Below are 20,879 nucleotides of genomic sequence, written 5' to 3'. Positions count from 1 at the left end.
GTGGTCTGCAATCTATGAGCCTTTCATTTGTAATTGGATTTTTCAAGTAGTAAAAACTTTGGACCATAAAGAATTTGAAAGTCATTACGGCTTTTCGATTTTCGTTCAATTGTTGAGAGAGTTACAATAAGAAATCAGTGCAAAATATAAATCTACTTTCTCAACCCTCATTTATTTTCTGGGCTGAGATGAGACCTTTTGTGAGAAAGATTGTCCATTTCCTCTTTCCTCTTTTTTCCAAAGGATATAGTTTCTGCAAAGCATCACAAATTAGTTTTATCTACTCATCAGGCGTTTTCACAACTTGATTTCTGGTTTATATAACCCATAGTTCTGTTACATCCGAAATATGAGTGTGTACGATTGGAAAACTGTGAAATGGGTGTTGATCACAGTTTTATTATTCAACACATTTCATCAAATACTTTTTTACTAATTTTTCTGATTAGTAGAATAACATTAAATGTTAAATATAAGTTCCAAACCAAATGTAAGTTCAACTGATTGTTATAATACACGTCGTTTATAATATTCTTTGTAAGTTTAGCCTAATAGCTTCGCTTGAAGAAGATTACTTATTTACTTAATACTTCGCTTTTTTATTTCTTAAGCTGTGTTTTAAGTATTATTCTTATTTTCTAACTTTTTAATCTCTTGTTCAATGTCATCTTGCTTTACCTAGTAGTTCATCATCGCATGTACCAGTTCGTGGATATCTAATTTTTATATTAAAATAATTAACGAGTATAAAAGAAATAAACAACATAATATGATCACCATGCAATCTAGTACATTTTGCTTCATGTTGGCAACACTGCTTCCATGTAAATAATACGACGCTTGTATTATGTGTTTTATTCATTCACATCAGTGCCTATCAAATACTGCCATATTTCAAGATGATAATTTGTCCACACTCGCAGCCAATACAGAATATTTGCTGGCCAGCACAATCACGACACTTCAACTTAAATGAACCGTTATGGAGAATTTTAGAGGAGACAGTGAGGTTCTCCAACATCGCTGAAGCAGTTGGCGGATGTTTTGGCATAAGAATGGGACAATATTCTGTTGGAAACTATTCATATACTCTACGAAGAATTTCAACTGTTTTAAAAGCAAATGTCGATTCAACAACTTATTATAAATAAATATTGTCATATCCTGTAAATCCTATTAAATTTCCTAACGTATCATACACTTTCATGTCATTTAAATCTTCTACTAGATACATTATTGTCAACGCGTTAGACTTTTTTTCAAGCTGGCAACCATGGACCACTTATACTACACATTGGTATTGTCGTTCTAAAAAATATAAGAATATGACAAAGCATGTTTTTACCATATACTCTACACTACAAACATTGATTATAACACATACCGATATGTTTCAGGATCCCATTTCAGTGTCTTCAGATGGTTGGCGACCAATCGTAGGAACTAGAAGACAGTCAACGAATGCGGAACAGCCAATCTCCCAATACCCCGCGGTACAGTCCAGCCTGATCGACATTGAAGCCACCACTCAACCCTTCTCGCAACAATCGCCCAAAAACGCGGGAATTGGTAAAGGAACAAAAGGTAAATTAGGATGTACTCAGCAGGATTAGAAAGTGACGTTAGTATTCTAAATGGAAATCGACTTCAAAAAATAAATAAGGAACTCAATAATAAGTAAAAAATAATCAAACTTATATTTTTAACAAAAAAAATGTTTTAAAATAAAATATATACATAATTAATATTACAGTAGTAATTTGACAAATGTTCCAACCAAATTAGAACAAAAAAAAGCGCTACACCATATAAACAGTTGCTCATAATATTTTTATGACTGTTCATATGATATTAGTTAGTGCTTAAAAAACAAACTGAATGGCCTTAACATACACAAATATCTGAATATTTTAGTTAAAAAAATATGTGAAAACTTTGTTCGTGCCTTTGAAATTTGAGGTTTTACCTCGATTTTCCCCCATCATATCCTGACTTGGTTCCAATGGGACCAAAGAATTTTGAAAATCGGTCCATAATTGACGGCGAAATCGGCGAACATACATTAAATGAATATACAGCCGAACATAAAACCTCCTCCTTTTTTGAACTCGGTTAAAAATGAAAACGATGCTGTAAAAACAAATTACTTGGGGTTTTCTAGAAAAAAAATAATTAAATGCACTATAAACAATTCCAACGATCTAATAAAATCGCTTTCGATTGTTTTTTATGCAAATAATTCTGTTGCCCGTTACAGCTGTCACTCTTGTTAAATATAAATATGAAATTGCATGATCATTATTACTATCACGAAACAAGCAATCAGCACTTAAATCATTGTTAATTGCATTCATAAAATCCACGTAATTTAGTATTAATTTATTTGAAGGATAAAAACAAGACCAGCATTTATTTCTTCGTACAATGATTGCTTGAACGCCTACTAGAGCATTGTAACATTCCATCAGATAACGCTAGCTTAGTAAGAATAACTGTCACAAATATACATGGACAGGGGTGGATGAGGTGGTGATATTAACTTTCATACTTACCATTATCAAAATTTCAAAGCATTTATTATTATTATCTACTACTTTTCTATTTCTTTTGAACAGTATTTAAATTAAATTCCAAAAGTCCGGATATTTTGGAATATCATCATAAAATGGATGCTACTTTTTCAGGTTATGTGACTTGGATTGAAACACATCAGTGGTGTCTTATAATATAACACCTCCTTTCTAAAGAAGGTTTCCAAAAAGTTATTTCTCGTACACTTTTACTGATGATATTGCACTGTTCGCTAAAAGTAACAACATCGATACAACTGTAAATAGATTAAACTTCTACCAGATTCCAATACCCAATTTCTCAACGTTTAGATGTTCCCAAATTTCATAAATTCACAAGTATGGTTATTCTAAGCAACTTTGGAGTTCAAAGTATATATATATATATATATATATATACAGTCCCGACGCTATTCGCGACAGACTTCAAATCCAACTGAGCCAAGCGATAGCGCGGTACAAATTCTGGCGGCCACAGATAAACCCGAACAGAACTCAGGCTATTCTTTTCCACCGCAAGAAGGAGTTTCGCGCTGATCGCCTCCAAATCGATAAAGTCCCTATCCCCTGGCTTCAGAAAGTATCATTCCTCGGTCTGTAAATCCAGCACACTATCTGCAAAGGCAATGGCATCTACAGTCATCTCTTTCCACTCTGCAGAAAAAGTAAACTTCCAATCCCCCAGAAAGCGACTCGTATAAAATGCTAGTCCGTCCAGTCTGTCTCTACGGAGCATAGGTGTAGTACAGGTATGTCTCTGAGAGACAACTTGAACTACTCCAAGTGTTCCATTAACTTTTAAGCCGCTTAGCTCTGTAGTACAAACTATCATGAATAATGCTGGAAACCCCAACATCTGTATCAGAAATATAGCGCTATTATCAGCGAACATAAGATTGAATCAAAAAGTTCGTAGAATCACATTGAACGTCATATATTGTCTTTCGAAAGCTTTTCGCAAAATTACATCAACTAGTATATTAAAAAGCACTTGAGAGGCGACATCTCCTTGGCGCTCTTCGACTCGGACCTCAAATTAAATTGACAAATCATTTCTCACTCGCACACAGTTCGTAAGATGTCTGAAGAAGAAGTAATAATTTTTAGGAGAAAATGTTTAGCTTCCAAAGAACCTCCTGCTCTTCAGAAGATACTGTGTTGGGCTTGGGATTGGTGTTCTGTTTTTAGTCTGAAATCCATTCCTTCTTCAACAAACATGTTGAAACAACTATAACCTGCGGCTTTAAATCTATTCTTCAACGGCTTTTTGATTCTCGACAATAAACGTTCTAGAGCAACAATACTCTGACTATGAATTAAGTTTAATCAAACTAATAAATGTCATACATATATATTCAGAAGATAATTACTAAGATCATAGTTATCTAGGCTGCTTTAATTAGAGTGTATCCGATACCGAACAGTTTTAACAGTAGTTTGATGTATATAATATTAAATCAAGCTCCGGTAACGTTAACACGACTTATACCAATATTTAATTTTCGAATAGATTAACGAGAGCTGAGATTACTTCTGAACGTACAATTAGGTCAGATATAGTTGGCTCGTTTTATGTGCATTTCGCGTTGCATGAACGGTACTTGATGTTACACAACGTTATATACTGATTGTCTGAAAACTAAAAACTCAATATTTCCAATGTAATTTAAAATAACTAATATAACAGCTGTAGTAAAAAAGGAATTCATTATTTTTGTATGAAGCTGAAGGCTTCATTTAACATACTTTGTTCGTTTTGTTGGATAATTTTTTGTTGTTCGAGGCAATTTGAAAGAGGATTCCATGCTACTGTCCCGATTGTCAAAAAAACTGGAACACACTTTAGTCAGTTTTCACCAACCTTTTTCGATAAGCATATCTCACCATTGAAGTAATCCTCCATGTACAGGACCAGATAGTAAGTACTTGGTGCCACGTCCGGACTATAAGGTTGAAGCATAAGAATCTCCCTACCAAGCTCCGTCGACATCAGTCTTAACAAACAAACAGAATTACATTCATGGGCGTTCTGCATCAGTTGGGGTTTCGCAATAAGCATGGGACTATAGAACAAGTGCATAGACTTGTAAACAAAATAAAAACTGACCTAAATGCCAAAATATATTGTTCGGCTACTTTCCTAGACATATCTCAGGCTTTTGACAAAGTATGGCGTACGGGCTTGCAGGTTAAACTAAAGAAACTTCTCCCTCATCCGGACTCTCAGTTACTAAAATCGTATCTCACTGATAGATATTTTATTGTAAATCAAGGCGATGAACATACCAAATTAAATCCCATATATTCAGGATTTCCGCAAGTTAGTGTACTGGGCCCAGCGTACCATTGTTGATGCCCCGTACTATATTTCAAATAAACTGGTACAACGCGATATTCCTCTTGAACCTATAACAAGTGTAATTCAACGTGTTTTTGTGAAGTACTTCGGGAGAGTGTCAGTGCATCCCAACATACTCGCTAACCAGCTAAATATGCGACGTGATAGTGAACTAAAACGTTTAACACCACCTGATCTGATTACTGGACATGTAGACTTTAGAATAAGCTTTAGAATAAGACTCATTAATTAAGATAATATTTTATACAGAAGATTGCTTGATGAAGTGATTTTCTACATGCCGTGTATGTATAATATAGACATAATACTTATTGCCTATAAGGTAGATTGTGGAATCACAAGGAGTATTAAAAAAAGGGCGTTATGGATTCCTTCAAAATGAGTCATTATGCATAGTGAATATCACTGAATGCATTAAAATCATAGCTCGAAGGGTTTTCTATAACAACAGTCCCTTACAGGTCGTTAATGTGACTCGTTGTACAAAGTGTTTCCAACAATTTTTGCAGCCATGTATTCTTGTGATTGAAAAAGGAACAGAGGATGAAGAGGATATTATTCAGAGTAAGTAATTCAATTACATGTAAATGTAAGTACATGCGAGGTGGTGTGGTGAAAGCACCCGCTATAGTCAACGGGTTAAATCATTTCAAAGTAAGTAAAACTTAAATTTGAGCTTGAGATTTGCCTGTGATGTTTACAAAATCACCAAAATATTTTGTAATAATCATGCCCCAAGTTTTCCAAAACTCATGAACTACTTCAACGAAAATTAATTCTAATCTCACCTAAGACTTAGCTTCGCCTTACTTGGCCTGTTTTTGGGCTTTCCAACTATATGTAAAGGTTTGCTGCGTTGCATTTTTTCTTTCCGGGAGCAAAACATGACAAAAATAATTATATCTTTATATTTAGAATCTTCTATATAGTGTTACCTTACAAACACGCCATGGCTAACCCACCTATTAGGAAAAACCGAAAGAAATTGTTCCCCAACAAGTTGCTAAGCCATCTTGATTACTTTAGAAAGTAGATAATAAAGTGAAATTCGAACCAATGGTGCTTGAATTAACTGTTTGTTGCAATTCAAAAGTAAAATAATCGTTGTAAAATAGTAAAGAATTACGAGTATGTATGCACATATTGCAAATGATCATGAAATATAAAAAAATCTCTTACAACAAAGAGAAAGGTATTTGAATTATTTTATGAAGTGATAGAGGGTTATTAAAATTAAATTATCATACACTTATATCATAATAAACTTTTTTTTACATAAACGTCCAATTTAAAAATGTATTGATTTTACTTTCTGTTTAAGACTGCTTTTATATAAACTCACGGCACTGACGCGTTACAGCATCTAATATTACATCATAGGTTATCAGTTTTAGTGGTTGTTACAATCTCCCAGTAAATGTTTATAGTGTGAAAATTACATTTTTAAGGCTCTTCGATGATATACACTCTAAGAATAAAGAATCTCCTTTCATTAGAAAGTTATGTACCAGGAAATTACTTGTTGATCTTATATAGTTATGGATAACTTCAATCAAATACTCACTGTTCTCGTTAATTTCACCAATGCCAATTCCTCAACAAATGGCTTTATTTTTTTGGAAGCAACATATCACAGTTATATCACTATGAAGTCATATCACATCAATTTTTCCTTTTCTGAATCACTACATAGTTCTTAAATGTTCTCATATGGTTTCATATCAGTAAAAAACATATCTTTAACCCATTAAAAAATACGATTTTTCAAAAATGCTGGATCAGTGTTGGCATCCTGTGGCAATGTCTGTTATTTTATTATTCAGTTACTGAGGAATATTATCATGTAAGTTGTATGATTAAACAGTAGGTCCAAACTATAAAATGTCATTATCAATATGGATTTCTTAGCAATTTTGGCCGAAAAATCATCTTCGGTGACGATAAGTGGCATTTTTGGAAGAATAGTTATATTAATATCATAAGTGACATATGAAACATAACTGATACATGGATTTACATTACTGGGTGCCAATATATTCACAAAAAGTTACTCCAATAAACAAATAGCACTATTAAGTCCCTGGCCCGACACATAGTTTAACTAGAATTAAATCCATATGTTTTTTATTTAGTCCTAACCCTCAAAATATGCGTGTATAAATTTGACAGCTATCGGATGATTAGTTTCTGAATTATAGCATTTTAAGTGAATCAACTTTTGTTATTGTGAAAAAAATTGATAAAAAGTAATTTCGCCTATTTATAAAATATTGCTTGTTGAAGGGAAAAAATACAGTTGCAATACTTGGCTTGATGCCGAGTTTTTGGATTCTGCCCTAGGAAAATCAACCATCAAGGATTGGTATGCTAAGTTTAGACATGGCGAAATGAGCACCGAGGACGGTGAACTCAGTGGACGCCCAAAAGAAGTTGTTACCGACTAAAACATTTAAAAAACCACAAAATGATTTTGAATGACCGTAAATTAAAATTGAAAGAAATAGCAGATACTCTAAAGATATCAACTGAACGTGTACATCATACCATTCCCGATTATTTGGGTATGAGAAAGCTCTGTGCAAAGTGGGTGCCGCGAGAGCTCACTTTTGACCAAAAACAACGACGACTTGATGATTCGGAGCAGTGTTTGAAGATGATTAAGCGTAATAAATCCGAGTTTTTGCGTCGATATGTGACAATGGATGAAACATGGCTCCATCATTTCACTCCGAAGTCCAATAGACAATCATCCGAGTGGACTGCGCACGATGAACCCGCTCCAAAGCGCGGGAAAATGCAACAGTCGGCTGGCAAGCTTATGGCGTCTCTATTTTGGGATGAGCATGGAATAATCTTCGCTGACTACTTTGAAAAAGGAAGGACCATCAACAGCGACTATTACATAGAGTTATTGGACCGTTTCAAGGACGAAATCGCCGAAAAATGACCGCATGAAAACGATGGCAAAAATCCATGAATTGTGTTTTGAATTGCTTCCGCATTCACCGTATTATCCAGATCTGGGTCCCAGCGACTATTTCCTGTTCTCAGATCTCAAAAGAATGTTCGCTGGGAAGAAATTTTCGTCGAATAGAGAGGTGATGGCTGAAACTAAGGCCTATTTTGAAGCAAGGGACAAATCGTACTACAAAAATGGCATCGAAAAGTTGGAGGGTCTATAATCAGGAGGCTATAATCAGTGTGTCACCCTTGAAGGGAATTAGGTTGAATAAAAAAACTAATTTTGTCAAAAAAATGTGTTTTACTATGGTAGGACGGGGACTTTTCAATTAATCTGTTACTCCTACGAAAGTTATTTTCTTAACAATCACTTATTTAACCACATTATTAAAAACGAATTTTGACTAAAGTGTAGTTATAATGATTCCTCTATTTTCGTTTTCCTTCTATACAAAATGATTAATCACAATTAATAACATTATAGTTCCTATATGAAAATTAAATATGTAACTTTATTTTCTATAATTTTTTTACATTTTTTGTGCTACATTTAAAAAGCGCTGATAATAAATGTTTTTATTTTAGTTACCAAACCAAAGCAAGTAACAAAAATTGGCATATACAGAAATTCACCGACAGGACCTCAGCAAGGATCAACACAGACTGCACAACCAAAGAAGTTGCTAGCCGTTAAAAAAATGGCTGTAATACAAAGCAAGCATAGGAAACCGTCCAGAGGACAGATGATGGCTCACAGTTCCAGAAACGAAATTTTTGTACCCCCACCATTACCGTCAAGTCCAGGTAACATACGTTTGATTTAATTATGACATATTAGGACCAGCAGTTTTTTCTAATCCATAATTTTAATCCCCTAAAACCAAACTCGCCAATATTTCCTCAAATCAACAATAAAAAAATAAATTGCTACTCTGATGATTAATAAATGTCAAAATTATCACATTCGATAGTATAAATAAACTGTCATTAAGCAAACGCACACTTACGAAATCCCATTCCTACTATAATCTATCCAAAGTAACAGTAAACTCACTTCATCAAGATGTATAATGTGTTGCCTATTACACCTTGTAAATTCGTTTTAATGTCAGACAATACTTTCCTTCTCATTTTATTCCAGTTAAAAGAGATACAATACAAAGTCTGGTACGTTCGAACACGTAACCGAATCAACCTGTAAAAGTCGTTCGGTTGTCAAATGTTTGCAAAATTCTTCAAAACAATAGTGTTAATAAGAACTTATAAACCGGCAAACGTTTAGGCGCTTTGCTTGTTTCAACACATTTCAAATCGGTGCTTAATATTTATGTTTGCTCTGGTTGAAAATGTCGATGCCAAATAAATAGTTATTTAAAAACAGATTACGTTAAATAAACTAGAATTTGTAAAATTTCAAAGTTACATGCGGCAACATTGCCACGTTTTGACGTCATAAATTGAGATGACGTCGAATATACTGACAAATTCAGTGCAGGAGCGGATTTTTTCTACTTATTTTACTTATTATCCTTAGTTAAAAAAGAAACAGAACGTTGTCCGATGCGTCAGAATATGGTAACCGAATCAGTCTATAAAGTTCGATTTGTGTTGGTACTGGTCGACCCTGTTGGCAAATGTCTACAAAATTCCTCAAAATATTAGCGATAATTATTAGAGGTTATAAACCGGCAAACGTTGTAAACGAAAATTAAATTTGATATGGCAACATTGCACATCAACAAGGTCATAAATTTTAATAACGTGCATTAGCTTTTTTACTGGATAGACTATATGTATTTATGAGCTATACATAACCATTAGTCGAATATAGGTACAATAAATTTGCACCCGATGACGTCATAATTTTAAATGGGATTAAATAACATTCATACTTTTATCAAATTTCCATAATAACATTTTTGTAAGTACGTATATAAAGATTATAACGGATAACAGATTATTAATAATTGTAATACAGAATATAATAAATGTTATAATTTAAAAATTGATAATTAATTACGATAATAATACATTATGTCAAACAATATCAGAAATAATACCTTAAATAAAAAGAAGTTGGCACCACTGCCTTCTAGACTGATGCGAAATGTCATCTGTCATTCATTTTCATTACAGTGCTCGAATTGTCAAACAATAAATAATCAATATTTTATGAGCGTCATACAGCGTTTAAGGGAGTAAAGTTCGTTAACAGAATGTATATAATGAATGTAACATGCCAAAAAATATAAACCATCTGATGTGTACAAGCGCTTACCTTAAAGGTTCCTATACTAGGGATATCGGATGTGGAATAAAATAATGATATATAGGCGAACAAAAAATATCCAATGTCTTATTCTTACCAATATCGATATGTCTTCGCTCCAACTCTACTTTTCCGCACAAAATTCACTTGTTGATCGGAGGGGAAAAATCTTAAAACAAAAGTTCGTCACTTTCCTTCAAAACCTCTAGGTTTATACTCCCATATACAACTATAGATACTTTCTTTAAAAAAAAATATCGGCGAAAAATATCGATATCTTTGGGCAAATGGCTATATTTTCCTACTTTTTACTTTATACCTTAAGCATCATAACATCAAACAAAACATAATATCAACAAAATCACAACCGATAGATGACATGATGATAAACATCAATTTCTGGTCCTAGTATATTGTAATGGATTGAAACTACTACAAAAATTTTAAACTTATTACAGTTACTACAAAATATATTAGGTCAAAGAAATCAAATATATTCTCTAAACTTAAGTTATATACACTTTTTAGGCGCTTACTCTTTTGTAAAAGCGGTTCCGGCTTCTAATCACAATATTCGTGAAGTACAAGGTTTAGGTCTTGTAGGTGGAAATCAATACAACCTGGTCCAACAGGCCCCTATCAACTACGTCAATCAATTCGCGGCGCCTGGAACCGCCGCTTATCAAAGACCGTCTTTTTTGTTCGCTAAGCCGGTGCAAAACGACGAGTACACCAGGAACCTTGTACCACCACCTCCGGCAAGACCACAACAAAACAAAGACAACACGAAAATTTCCCTGTATTCATTTAAAGAAGGTCCTTTAACCGACGCTAGTTCGAACTACCCACAATTTGGAGTCAGATCGAATCAGTTCGCTCCACAGGTGAAAATGATTAGTCTCTGTATCAGTAAAATAACAAAAATGTATGAAATATTATGTTTAGGTATCTCCCATATTCGATTACACTCAACAAGTACAACAACAGCAACTGCAGCAACAGGCACAACAACAGCAACTGCAACAACTACAACAACAACAATTGCTTCAGCAGCAACAACGCCAATCACTGAAAACCAAAGACCAAACGGTCGACGTTCAAGTGACCAAAGAAAATGTGAAACAATACAGCCAAACTGGTCCGAGCTCTTTTGGTGTTTTACCCGGCAGAAATAACTTCCCCATTGAATTTGTCGATTACGATTTCCATTCCGTCAAAGCCAAACCAACTAATTTGCCGAATACTTTAACTTATGAAGTATGCATTATTTATTTGTAGCTGATTCAAATAAAAACTGGCTGATTTTATAGGTAACCGAAGGAAAATGGTTGGATACGTCCTCGCAACAATATCAGTTCCATCCTTTGAACCCATTCATACAATCACCCAAAGTCACCAATCTTCAACAACAACAACAAGTCAACGCGAGACCGGGTATTCTATTCCAGGCAGAAACACTGCCAACCAAGCAGCCAGTCTTCCAACAGACCCCTATTGTGGACCTGAGCGTTCCAGCTTTCCTGCCGACACCTTACAGACCTCTTGCAGCCGTTGTTCCAACAATCGCAACCGAAAGTGACGTTTCAACCGTATTCAACAAGGTCACAAGCAAAATGAATCAATACAAAAATCAGAATGCTGTGGCGAACAACAATAATCCATTGTATTTCAATATCAAGGACGTGTCAACTCATTATCCTGTTGTTGGTAAGCCCGAAATACAATCAGAAGGTATATAGATGTTTAAAATATCTTGTTTTATACGAAAAATCTACGATATAGACGCCATTTCGTTTACAGCTAGTACCAATACACCTCTATCGACGAATGAAAATGCCGAAATATCTAACGATATTACCACACAAAAGGAATTCGAATACTTCAATACAAGAAGACCAACGCAAGAAACGACACGGCCCACGGTGACAAGGGACCCAACCAAGGCAAGAATAACTAACCGAAGGCGGCCCAGACCGCGAAGACCAACAACAACCACAGAAGAACCAGTAGTAGAAATGTACGAACTTGTTAAAGAAAATATTGAGGAAACTCCTGTTGAAACTGAAAGGCCCGTTAGAAGAAGACGACCAAGACCAACCACGGTCAAACCACGAACTGAAGACGACAATGAACAACAAACTTTCAAACCCGAGGAACAAAATAATTCTAAACAACGAGGTATTCATCATATAGTTTTATATTCATATAAAATAATAAGATAACACCTATTATCTTGTTCGTAGGAAGGTATCGTTTTAGACCAAGAGAACCATCGACAAATCCTAATGAGAACAACGGTCTAACTCTGCCCCAACGAAAACGTTTCAGACCGTCATTTACCGAAAACATCGTTCGAGATTCGGCAAAACCATCCATGGAAGAATCTACCGAATCTTCTTACGAAACTCAACAGAATTCATTTGAAAATTATCCTGTACCTTTCCCGAGTCACATACAAGAAAGACCATCCGTACAAGAAAATAATGACGAAGAAACCAGAAATCAACCGTTCATAGAAGAAATACATCCGGGCACGCAAAGAATTGAAACCTCGAATGAAGAAGTAGGCGATGGTAATAGGGTGCATGTTCCAGAAAATGAAATTGATTATACAACACAGGCAGTGATTGAGCCGCTAGAATCGAGCGAAGAGATCGTCACAACTACTACGACCACTCAGCCTACTACGACTACGACCGAAGCTGTTACCGCTAGAACTCACAGAATTAGAGTTAGACCAAACAAGTTCGATAATTCAAACAGGCCCAGGTTCAGCGTGAAAGACTACAGGCAAAGACTCAATCAATTAACTTCAACGACTCCAACTACCACAACCGAGGAAAACGTAAAGAGCACGACAGAAAACGTGAGATTAAGATTTCAGAATCGAATTAGGACAAGGCCACCCGTGAGCCCTACAACTGCAAGTAATCGTATGGACGAAGATTCAACTGAAGATAGCTTGACAACTACATCTCCGAGACCAAAGTTCAAACCAAATCAACCCAGATATCACGCCACCACCGATTCAGACAATATTATTACTGAAAATAGTGTAAAAGCGGTTAATACGAGATTGAGACCTTTTGGTAAACAAAGAACGACAACTGAAGCAACGACTGTTGGTCCAAAAGTCACGATTAGACCAAATTTCTTTGCCAACAGAAGACGATCTGGATACCCTAGTTTAAAATCCAGGTTAGAAAATAAAAATAGAAATGACGACACAAAACAAGATGAAGATTCTGATACTAAACCAAATTCCGAGGAGGAAGCCGAGGTCCAAAAAGTTGCTGAATCAGGAGCACCTGAAACTTCCACTATTACACCTGAATTTACATTAAACCAAGCAACTAGTGATACTGTAGTAGATATCTTGAATGCACCCACAGAGCCTGTTACCGATGAGGAATTAAAGGTTGATGATTTAATGCATTCTCAACGAGTATCTGACCTGACCTCGTCATTTAAAGACTACGACAAACCAGGTTTATTTAATTCAGTGGCACCAACAAGCAGAAGCATACCTAATTATTTCACCTTATCAACTGAAGATCCCATCTTACCGATCGAAGCATTTTTCCCGAACTTGAAAGAAAAAGATAAGACTAAAGAGAGATAAGTGTTGCCTCGATGCATTTTTTATACAAAAAAAAAACAAATTAATCGATATATTTCCACTGATATTTGATTAAAGCTGAGTATAAATAATCAAACATTTCCAAACGAATTTTGGATTTGTCTGACTTGCGCAACATAAAGAACATGTCAAAAATGCGCATGAGCTATGGAATGTGTTTTTGACATGTTTTCTTTTTTTTCTCCGCTTACTGAGGTTTTTAGTTAATAAAAACTCACTAAGCGGGTTTTATAAATATATACATGTATATTAAGCTATATTAGCCCTAGTGATTTTTACCCACAGTAGGTTTAAGTAAATTATGATATTGGTACCAAATGATTAATGTGCAATTTTTGTATAAAGTCAATAAATTATTTATTTTTTTAGACAGTTAAGGCGTTTAGAGATCTGAATTATAGTAGTACAGTTGTAATATAACTCTAGAATGTATTATGTGTAGTTTTATTTCCCTGTTCTGGCAGGTCTAAGGAATGGAATATATGAACAGGATGTAGATGATAAAAAGCTCGTAGAGTTGGTATTAAACTTAGACGTTTTTATAGATAATTCGCATTTTGGAATAAATAAAAATACCAGACGTAATAAAATTTAGTTTTATTAACAGTTGAATAATACAAAAGCAATACATATAGAATAAGAAAAGTGAGCTGACGATTCATACTGGCGATTATGAACCATCAACATATACCCTTTTTATAAATGGTAATCACACTTGAATTTGCTAGATCTCGACTAGCAGAACATTATATGTAAAGCAAAAAAAAAATGGTTAGGCAAAATTAGTACACAATCCTAAACAAAAGTTAAAAATAAAAAAATGGTCCCGTCTTTTATGGCCAATAAATATATACATTACCGAGTTATTGTAAAAAAAACAAAACAAAATAGAAATCATTAGAATGAATATAAAACATTAAATTGAAATCACATAATGTAAATTCTTGGAAATACGGTTTTTTGTTGTATATATGGCAACCAATAAGGAAGCAACGGCGTAATGTCACTTTTTGGAAAAACATAGCATCTTTCTGGGAAATATCATTTAAAAAGGTGCGGTATATTCTTTGTTACTATGCTAAAAAGAATGTCTTGCAACGTTTCAAGCGTCTCCGGGTAGCAGAACTGGCGATTTTTGCTAACCGAAAAGGCAAACCAATAAATTAACACTATACAAAAATATGAACAACGTTTTTTTTTTAGAATACAAAGCTACAACTTATGTCAGTCATTGTAAGTTGAAATAAGTTAAAAATACCTAACTAAATAACTTTTTTTCATATAATTATTTATAATCTAAACGGTTCCCGTTCTTCGATGGATTTCTTCTTGCGTGTTCCGGTGGGTGTATCAGATGCGCCGGAAGGACGGCGCAATATTCGTGACACAGCGGTTTGCTGATCAGGATGAACAGGAGTGTTCGAACCAGATGGTGTTCGAGTTCTAAAGCAGAAATAATTCAACTTACAAAGTATTCGACACTATACATTCATCAACACTAATAATTATACATTTTCGTCAAAATATTTCCAGGTCTATTATATAGTACTATGATCAAAAAATAGAAAGACGTAAAAATCGTAGCGTTGTTTATTGAATTGAGTGTTTTGTGTCGTTTGCATAAATCTATTCGTTTCAAGAAGCAGAGATTATAGGCAGACGCTTATTTTATATTATATTAATTTATATTAGGATATAAATTGATATAATAGATATGCTATAAATTTTTTCTTAGACAACATTGGTTTTTAATGACATTTTCAAAAGAAAATTAATCAAAGTCGTTTACTCGTAACCTACCTATTACACTGAGTGAACTTCCTCCAAATAACTATTTCCAAATCAGGAATAAGTTAACTCAAACGTTCGAAACTCGAAAGGTTCAACATCTTATTCAAAACAATTTATTTTGATCACAGTAATATATACGTAATATACAAACAAAAATGTAATATGTTCATAAAAAAATTAATAAAGTCAATTAAAAGTCAAACATTTGCGTTTAATTGATAAAAAAAGCCACCTATAATCGATTTTAACTAATTATTTTTTCTGTTGAATGGTATTCCCTTAAAATCATTATTAGAGATCATAGAAATACTGCAAATTTTGTTACAACTTAAAACCAATAATAAAAAGGCTTGGCTTGGGCTTGGCAGTTATTAATTAACATTCACTTATTCAACTATATTCAGCCAATGAAATTAAATAACAATAGTTAATATTTACTGTTTTTAAATATTATATAAGCGTTGCGTTTGTTTCACACGATAACTTAAGTTAAATATTTAAATAATTAGTAATATATTTGCAGTGGCATACTGAATGCAGTAAGTCATTATTAAAATTAAACAGTTAAAATGCAAAACGTTTTAAATAACTCGAAGCTTGGTAAGTAAGAGGTTAATTTACCTAGAGGCAGTCCTTAGTGTTGGGCCAACGCAAATTGTCACTTGCCTGACCTTGTTTGAACTTGCACTCCTGCGTTAAAAAGGCACACAACATGCCAGTTAGTAAATTGTTATAAAATTGTTAAATAATAAGTATACATATGGTGGTAATTTATCTGATTATTTTTTGTTATATATAAAATGCAAAAAATAATATTGCATAGACAAAAAGCATGCACAATACAACATAAATATCTCATCAGTTCAGAAATTCTACAATTTTATTTACATTACAATACATTTTTCTATATGAGGAATTTATGAACTGAAAATAAAACGAATTGATATAACTGATAAAACAGTGTTATATATAACAATGAGCATGCAAAAAATAAAGGAAATTTTAATGAAACAAAAATAACATATTTTGAAAAAGGCGTCAAACTGTATAATACCCATTGATGTTCAAATTACCTTTTAAGAACTGGTATATGAGATTTACTTGTCGTTGATCTAACGACATGTGTTAGTTTGTATAGGAAAAAAGAGAAAATAAAGATGTTAGTAACACCTCAAACACACACTTCAATCAAAACAAACACTTTGCTAATCAGTTATCCAAATATATATATTAAGGCACCTTCACCAAAAAGTCCGATTTATTTTTAAATTAATAAGTACTGATTTGGATAACTGCAACTATATAAAAAAAAACAAGTCTAAACTATTTTTTCCATAAATTCAACCAAAAAAAAACATCACTTTACACAGAAAGGTAAATAGTTCACGCCACTACGATAACATGCAAAAGAACAATTACCCAGAAGAAAGAGACACAGAGCAGGAGCTTGATGTAGAAGGAGATTCAGGTTCTTCCTTACTGGGTCCTTTGTATATTGGAATGCGAGACCTTACAATACCAACCAGGACATTTTAACCCATTATAATTCACTTTAAATGAAAATTCACAAAGCTCTTGGTTGCAAAGGCCAACTAAATGTATTTTAGATTAGAACATATCTGTAAAATATGAACCTCTCAATTTGATTTAATGTAGTCATAACTGGTGACTATTTTGTTAAATATGTTATTAAAATTGTCAGATAATTTTTACTTACAACATATTAATGATGTAAAATTTTAATTTTTGAGTTATTAAAATGAGAATAAAAAGCTATACATTTTCTTTTATATATCATGTTATTACTGTCTATATATTAGTTTAAAAATTATGATATGTACAACTTTACTACCTAATAATAATTGAATCGAGAATTTAGTATCATGTATACAAAAAACATAAATTGAATTATTATAGTTTATTTTTAAGTAAATCTATTGTTTTCAGTTAGTGTTCTATCCAATAACCAATAGCCAATCAAAAATTTTGACTCTACCTTAATTATTTACTCAAAAAACTAAATATTCTTCGAAACGGGAAATCAGTGACGACATGTCTTTGGATTGCACCTATAATAAATGTATTTTTAAATGGAGAGCTTTTAAATATAAAACAGATTAGTTGGTCCAGCTACCAAGTACAAATTTGATACACCACATTTCTACTCTACCCCATAATCCCACTATTGTTGAAACATAAAAAAATGTTTTGTTTCTTACAATAAAAAAGCACCTTAAAAGTAAATAATGCGATGATTATTAAAAAGTAAAATGTAAATATCTGCTTTTTGTTATAAGAAAGTCAAATAAAACATTCTTTTACGTTGGGACATGATATATACTTTTTTTTATGTTTGCATCCTCTGTTTACCTGGATGTACTTGTACTAATTCCTGATAAGGTTGGTATGCTTGAGGCTCTGGATATGCCAGTTGATCTAGCAAAGGTTAAAGAAAGGACATGCCTTTTATTAGTAGTGTTTAAGGGGTTTCCTTTAATATTTATGTATGGTGCGGGTTTAGTTAAGTTTACTTCTTTGTACTTATTCGTATTAACTAAAGACACATATACATAAATTTGAGTGTTTATGGCAAATTATATAAATTTAGTTCCAAATGCACCTACTATTATAGATGAATATTAGATATATCCGATAGTATGTATTAAACTACAGTAGTTAAATATTAGTTTTTATACTAATTAATGATTTTAGATTGCGATTAGAGTTGTTTTTATTAATGGGTATTTCATTTAAGTTTTACGTTTATCTATCACGTCGATTATCATAATTGGTTGAAAATTACCTGGGTGCAGGACTAGCTGGTGATCGCAGACCGCTTGGGGTTCGTGGTCTGGATCCAGTTCCATTTAATGCCGTCTTTTTGGCAGACGATAAGGTTGCTGAGCTACGTCCTGAGGTAGTTGGTGTTCTTCTTGGTATTCTTGATGGGGTGTCATCTGTAAAGGAAAACCAGATTATCGAATTATAAGAAATTACAATTATTTACAGCAACATAAGTCAAATAAATATATATAAATATTTGCAAAACAAACCTGTACTATCCAGAGATAGATTTGATCCGTGTCTGGACGGCGGCTTGCTTCCAGGCCTGCTGCCTGTCCTGGAAGCTGGTCTGGAGTTACTTCGGGAACCTCCGGGCGTCAGTGCTGATCTGTACGGCGGTCGTTTTGGTGTTCTGAAGCCGCTTTCGTTATCGCTCAGGGAATCTGGTGTTCCGGCAGACAGTGAGGATTTCGTGTTCCGCGGTAAACTTCCCATCGGAACCGATCTCTGGGATCTTTCTCTGACCTAATTTTGTTCCAACGCACAAGATCAGTGATTTGTTAGGAAATAAGTCGGACGGTGCAAAAGACACGAATGGAAAAATTGCAAAACTACACACGTCTTTGGATTTCGACGGTTTAATCGAGGAATCCAAAGACGCTTCACACAATTGCTCAGCTCTCACGCGGTCACATCCATTCATCACGAGTACCGTACAAAAAGTCAGTGCCACTGGAATATTAGTTACAATAACTGAATATATATAATAGAACAAAATATTTTGTTTTTGGCCCGATATTGTGTGATCGGAGCACTTTGACATCTCTACCGGTGACTGTAACGATCGAAATGTATTTATACTCACCAACAAAATCGTTTTTACTTGATCGGGAGACGTCAAAACAATCTTGGTTATCGAAATAAGAAAAGAAAGAAAATTCAGTGTTTCTCGTTTTACGCTCATTATAATTTAATGGTTAATTTAATAGGTGATAAATTTGGAGTATGTGCAGTATATACAGTGTGCCCGAATTATATGTTATCAAATGCAAGATATATTAAAACTTTAGTAAAATAAAACAAAGAATTTTCAGTAATTGTTTGGGTATGTATATACTTTCTCTAAAAACTTTACGAATTTCAACAAATTAAAATATTTAAATGGACAGTAAATTAAAAAACTCCTGGTTTGTTACATAGACGAATGGAAATTATCATATTTCAACTTTCTCTTGAAAAAAAAAAACAACACTTGCTCTCTCTGAATGAACATATTAAACAGAAATAGTACCTACAAAGAAATGTAAATATGGATACTGGAAAATATCCATATTTAATACACTCGATAAAAATAAAATAAAATTCAAATAAAAATAAAAAATAATAACTCTTTGCACTTGATGCCATATCATGGGCGCTCGCTGTATACAGCTAAAAATTCGAATAAGATTTTAATTACTGACCTGTTGAATACCTACCATGGGCATTTGCGACAGATACAAAAGTTTGTGGTGGTCTTTTTCCGGACCGATTACAGCAACTAAATGAACCAATCTCGTTATAATTTTCGAATAAAAACATTTTTGTCGATAGATAGTTTAAATTCTCAACATAAACCGATCAAATTTCGACAGGGGATAGAAATTAGATCTTGAGTGTTAACCGGTGTGTCCGCTAGAAATATTTATCCACAGAACGTTCATGCTCATGCAAACTTTACTAAAGTTTGTACAGTATTTGAAAAAGTTTTACAAGCTAGTCTAGGGATGATATTAACAACGAATATGTACAAGTACACAACGGGACCTTTTAAAAATATTGCACAAACTAAACCCACACAACCTATTTAGGAGTAAACCATAACCGAGTGCGAGAAATTGGCTCTGGGTTCTATCTCAAGAATAATCTACTACACAATATTAGGTATAAAGGAATATTTCTTTTTCAAATAATTTTAATCCGGCCAGTAACAAGTTATTTCATATTAAAATAATTCATTTCTTAAAACGAAATAAAAAAGAAATGTTTCATAACCTAATAGCTAATGTCAATCAAATTCAGTATTTTTTCCTTTGATGCGATAAGTCAGAGAACCCGATATACATTATTATGAATACCTGGTTAACTAGCATTACTACATTAACCTTCAAGTTAATGCTACTGAATTTGGACTAACATTTTTATATTATAATATCGCTCTATCCAATAGTATCTCCGTAAGCAGAAGTAAAATTGGTAGAGCCCGAAGGAACTCGCTCGACAACTACTACTGGTTCATCGTTTAGACAACGGTAGCATTGAAACATTACCCAATAGCAAGTGTTCGGATTGACGTGGGCCAAGTGAAGTGTGGGGCCAGCGGTGGACCCCACGTGTAGCGGGTATGCGTTTCCTATCTCCCCTCTAGCTCGGATTTCGTCAAAGATCGGCATTAGTTCGGCCAAGTGTTCGTGAGCTACAGGAGAACAACAACATGCGATTTCGTCACAAATGGAGAAAGAAAAG

At 33.7% G+C, this 20,879-nt stretch overlaps 2 protein-coding genes across 51 annotated transcripts in view; one reads left to right on the top strand and one right to left on the bottom strand.

Annotated features, from left to right (window-relative positions):
* LOC143200781 (uncharacterized) overlaps positions 1-13,855 on the top strand; it is a 39,571-nt gene extending 25,716 nt beyond the window's left edge. Inside the window, exons 4-10 of one of the 4 annotated variants that reach the window (XM_076411456.1) lie at positions 1,398-1,584; positions 8,476-8,694; positions 10,763-11,043; positions 11,105-11,416; positions 11,470-11,890; positions 11,960-12,337; positions 12,403-13,855. In XM_076411456.1, coding sequence (XP_076267571.1) covers positions 1,398-1,584; positions 8,476-8,694; positions 10,763-11,043; positions 11,105-11,416; positions 11,470-11,890; positions 11,960-12,337; positions 12,403-13,781 — 3,177 coding nt within the window. In that variant the 3' untranslated portion in view covers positions 13,782-13,855. Of the gene's footprint in view, positions 1-1,397; positions 1,585-8,475; positions 8,695-10,687; positions 11,044-11,104; positions 11,417-11,469; positions 11,891-11,959; positions 12,338-12,402 lie in introns of all 4 variants that reach the window. The other 3 variants (XM_076411455.1, XM_076411454.1, XM_076411453.1) reach the window with 3 other exon arrangements.
* Positions 13,856-14,381: 526 nt separating this feature from the next.
* The window catches only part of shot (dystonin-like protein short stop), a 342,592-nt gene continuing 336,094 nt past the window's right edge, over positions 14,382-20,879 (bottom strand). For 17 of the 47 annotated variants that reach the window (XM_076411410.1, XM_076411419.1, XM_076411401.1 and 14 more), the window contains 7 exons: positions 18,644-18,899; positions 18,394-18,547; positions 17,961-18,026; positions 17,010-17,099; positions 16,664-16,702; positions 16,212-16,280; positions 14,382-15,242 (listed from right to left, as the gene is read on the bottom strand). In XM_076411410.1, the coding sequence (XP_076267525.1) occupies positions 15,089-15,242; positions 16,212-16,280; positions 16,664-16,702; positions 17,010-17,099; positions 17,961-18,026; positions 18,394-18,547; positions 18,644-18,899 (828 nt within the window). In that variant the 3' untranslated portion in view covers positions 14,382-15,088. Of the gene's footprint in view, positions 15,243-16,211; positions 16,281-16,663; positions 16,703-17,009; positions 17,100-17,586; positions 17,660-17,960; positions 18,027-18,393; positions 18,548-18,643; positions 18,900-19,837; positions 19,915-20,683; positions 20,830-20,879 lie in introns of all 47 variants that reach the window. The other 30 variants (XM_076411430.1, XM_076411436.1, XM_076411440.1 and 27 more) reach the window with 12 other exon arrangements.

This window comes from Rhynchophorus ferrugineus, unplaced genomic scaffold, assembly GCF_030347505.1.
Source record: "Rhynchophorus ferrugineus isolate W39M unplaced genomic scaffold, kcgeb_rfMv2 rfM8, whole genome shotgun sequence".
Classification (NCBI taxonomy): Eukaryota; Metazoa; Arthropoda; class Insecta; order Coleoptera; family Curculionidae; genus Rhynchophorus; species Rhynchophorus ferrugineus.
This window is presented reverse-complemented; position numbering and strand designations above follow the sequence as displayed.